General features: G+C 41.0%; 1 protein-coding gene across 1 annotated transcript; it reads right to left on the bottom strand.

Annotated features, from left to right (window-relative positions):
• Positions 1 to 1,042: 1,042 nt before the first annotated feature.
• On the bottom strand, positions 1,043 to 2,768 carry LOC114214261 (sorting nexin-5-like). The gene is made up of 2 exons (XM_028109758.2): positions 2,520 to 2,768; positions 1,043 to 2,299 (listed from the first exon to the last, which is right to left on the bottom strand). The coding sequence occupies exons 1-2, from the start codon at positions 2,743 to 2,745 to the stop codon at positions 1,311 to 1,313; spliced, it is 1,215 nt and encodes a 404-aa protein (XP_027965559.1). The 5' UTR covers positions 2,746 to 2,768; the 3' UTR covers positions 1,043 to 1,310.
• Positions 2,769 to 3,337: the final 569 nt, after the last annotated feature.

Raw genomic sequence — 3,337 nt, forward strand, 5'->3', positions numbered from 1 at the left:
CTATCACCTCTTCATTTTCATTTGCTTCCATGTATTTTTTTAATCCTTCTTTAATTTCCTCTTGACCAATTCATTCTTCAGTAGGATGTTCTTTAAGCTCCATGTATTTGTGATTCTTCCAAATTTTTTCTTGTGGTTGACTTCAAGTTTCACAGCATTGTGGTCTGGAACTATATATTGTATGATCTCAATCTTTTTGGACCAGTTGAGGCCTGATTTGTGACCCAGTATGTGATCTCTTATGGAGAATATTCCATATGCACTCAAAAAGAATGTATATTCAGCTGCTTTAGGATGAAATGCTCTGAATATATCTGCTAAGTCCATCTAGTTCAGTCTTTCAAAGCCTTTCTGCTTAGATGATCTGTCCATTGATGTGAGTAGAGTGTTAAAGTCTCCTATGATTATCATATTATTATCAATGGATTTCTTTATATTAGCTATTAATTGATGTATATATTTGAGTGCTCCCAAGTTAGGGGCATATTTGCAATTGTTAGATCTTCCTTTTGGATACAACCTTTTATTAAGATATAGTGTCCTTCTTCATCTCTTTTTTTTTTTTTGGTAACATGGTTTATTATTTTATTATACAAAGTACACACACACACACACACACACACACACACACACCTCCCCCTACGGTCAGGAAGGGGGTTCACATCTTAGACTGGCCATCTTCTAAAGTAGGCCATATTATTTGTTTTTATACCCTAAGATATTTCTCTCCCCTCAAATATTTATATCCCAACTACAAAAAATGGAGCTGCAAAGGGTATATAAATGAGATTTTCTCGCTCTTGTTATAGTACAGTCACTTAAGGTGACTAAAGAACCATGAGTATAAGGGGGGGGAATCACATTAAGGAATGGAATGTATATGTTACCTGCAACAAGCAGCTGACTTATTTGTTGTCAGTGGCACCTACTCTAAATTACTGGTTTGGAGGGACATGGGCACATGAAACCATGAGACAACATGTGCCAAGCCACTGCTTGTACTTGGTTCCAGAAGGCACATGTTTCCTGCACTCTTTATAATTAAAGACAAATTACAGGAGAACTCAGCATGTAGATTCTGCCCACTTTGAGGTATTAAATGCATAAGGAAAAGATTCGTTATGTCCAATTAGCATGCAATAGAAATATTTTTAAACCAACATGGTTAAGTGTTAAGATTTTTAGAAGTCAAAATATTTATTCACATAATTTTAAACTAAAGTCAAAGGTAATAAATCTTGTGATGATTTAAGTGCAAGTGATGCTGGCTTTCTTTCACATTCGTGTCCTTCATTCAGAGAAAAGGCAGATCAGTTGTTCTTGAACAAGTCAATGCAGCTCTGCAGAAGGGAGACATTGTTCCTGGCATGCTTTATTTCCAGTTCAGACATTTCAATTAGATTCTTTCTAAATGCTGCCACTCTCTTTCGTTTGAAATTGATTAGTTCTTTTTTTGCAGATTCAGAAAGCTGTTCAAATTTCTGGCAGCATTCCTGCTGCTTTGCCTCAGCCAACTTAACATCTTTGCTTTTCAAGCGGGCCTTATCCAAGGCTTTGTTTGAGTTCTCATAGTCAGTGAGGGCTTTGGTGCATCTGTATAAGAGATCCTTAGCAGCCTCTATGTTGAGCATGTAGTATCGGAGAAGCTCTGTCAGGTTTAAGTCTTCATCTGAGGAGACTCGACTTTCTACTTTCCTAAGTTTTTCAAATAGCTCAGCAACCTTCAATAGGTACTTTTTGATGACCGTGGGCTCTTCTAAAGCCAGGCTATGCAGACAGGCTGCAGTGTGGATATAGTCATCTGCAACATTTTTATGAGATCGGGTCATTTTGTCAGCTTTTGCACATGAATCCTTGATCCTATTGTAATAGTTAATGAGGAAATTCTTCTCTTGCTCAAAGAAGTCATCTACCTCCTTAACTCCAGAAAAAAGGACCTCATCAGCACTTTTCACCACACTTTTGAAAAAGCCACCAAACATCTCTTTGGTATTTTTCCGCCTAACACTTAGATCCTGATCATATTCCAGGAACACATGGAAGTTGCGATCTTTACTGAGAACAGGGTGAGAAGAGAGCCACTGTAGAAAGACTTCATGGGAGGACACAGTCTTCTTAAAGACCGCAAGATACTCAGCTTCCAGCTCTTGCTTCATCTTAGCAAATTCTTCTTTGGTCATAGACCCTTCACCCTCTCCCAATTTCTGCATCTTTTCTCGAGGGCCATCAAAGTCAGGCTTTGTAGGAGCGGGCGGAATGATAAGCCCAGCATAGTCTGCAGTTTCAATAAGAGTGTCATGTAGCGGGGCGCCTGGGTGGCTCAGTCGGTTAAGCGGCTGCCTTCGGCTCAGGTCATGATCCCAGGGTCCTGGGATCGAGCCCCATGTCCGGCTCCCTGCTCAGCAGAGAGCCTGCTTCTCCCTCTCCCTCTGCCTGCCACTCTGCCTACTTGTGCTCTCTATCTCTCTGTCAAATAAATAAATAAATAATAAAATCTTTAAAAAAAAAAAGAGTGTCATGTAGCCACACAAAGTCTTCATGTTGCCTTGTAACAGAAAACTCTGGGCTCTGAAACGTGGGCAGCGTGGTCTTGGTGTGCACTGTAAATTTGACCTTATCTCTTTCACTGAGTGCATCGGGTATGTCAATCTGAAGCGAGGGATCAACATTCAGGTCCACAGATACAGATCTCAGCTTGCTGCGGTCCTCCTCCTGCTGCTGCAGCAACTCGGGAACCGCGGCCATGGCGACGCGTGCCTCGAGCGGCGGCCTTCCTCGCTCCAGGCCACGCGGAAACGGCCGATCGCAGGGCCGCGACAAGGACTCGGAGCAACGAGTACTCTCAGCAACGCCCGTGTCAACCCTTCTTCATCTCTTACTACAGTCCTTGTTTCTTTGATATAAGGATGTCTATTGTAGCTTTCTTTTGATGATAAATGGTTCTCCACCCCTTCACTTTCAATCTGGAGGTCTCTGTGGGTCTAAAATGAGTCCTTTGTAAGCAGCATACTGATGGGTCTTTTTTTTTTAATCCATTCTGATACCCTCTGTCTTTTGATTGGAGCATTTTGTCAATTTACATTCAGAGTAATGATTGAAGGATATGAATTTAGTGCCATTGTATTACTGCAAAGTTGCTGTTCCTGTAGCTTGTCTCTGTTCCTTTCCAGTCTATTACTTTTGGTCTCTCTTTCTGCTCAAAAGTTCCCCTTTAATATTTCTTACCGGGCTGGTTTAGTGTTCACAAACTCCTTTAGTTTTTGTTTGTCCTGGAAACTCTTTATCTCTACCTTTATTCTGAATGACAGCCTTGCTGGATAAAGTATTCTTGGCTGCA

The sequence above is a fragment of the Eumetopias jubatus genome, unplaced genomic scaffold (assembly GCF_037043125.1).
Source record: "Eumetopias jubatus isolate StellerSeaLion01/CBP00866 unplaced genomic scaffold, mEumJub1_p1.0 scaffold_12, whole genome shotgun sequence".
In the NCBI taxonomy this organism is placed as follows: Eukaryota; Metazoa; Chordata; class Mammalia; order Carnivora; family Otariidae; genus Eumetopias; species Eumetopias jubatus.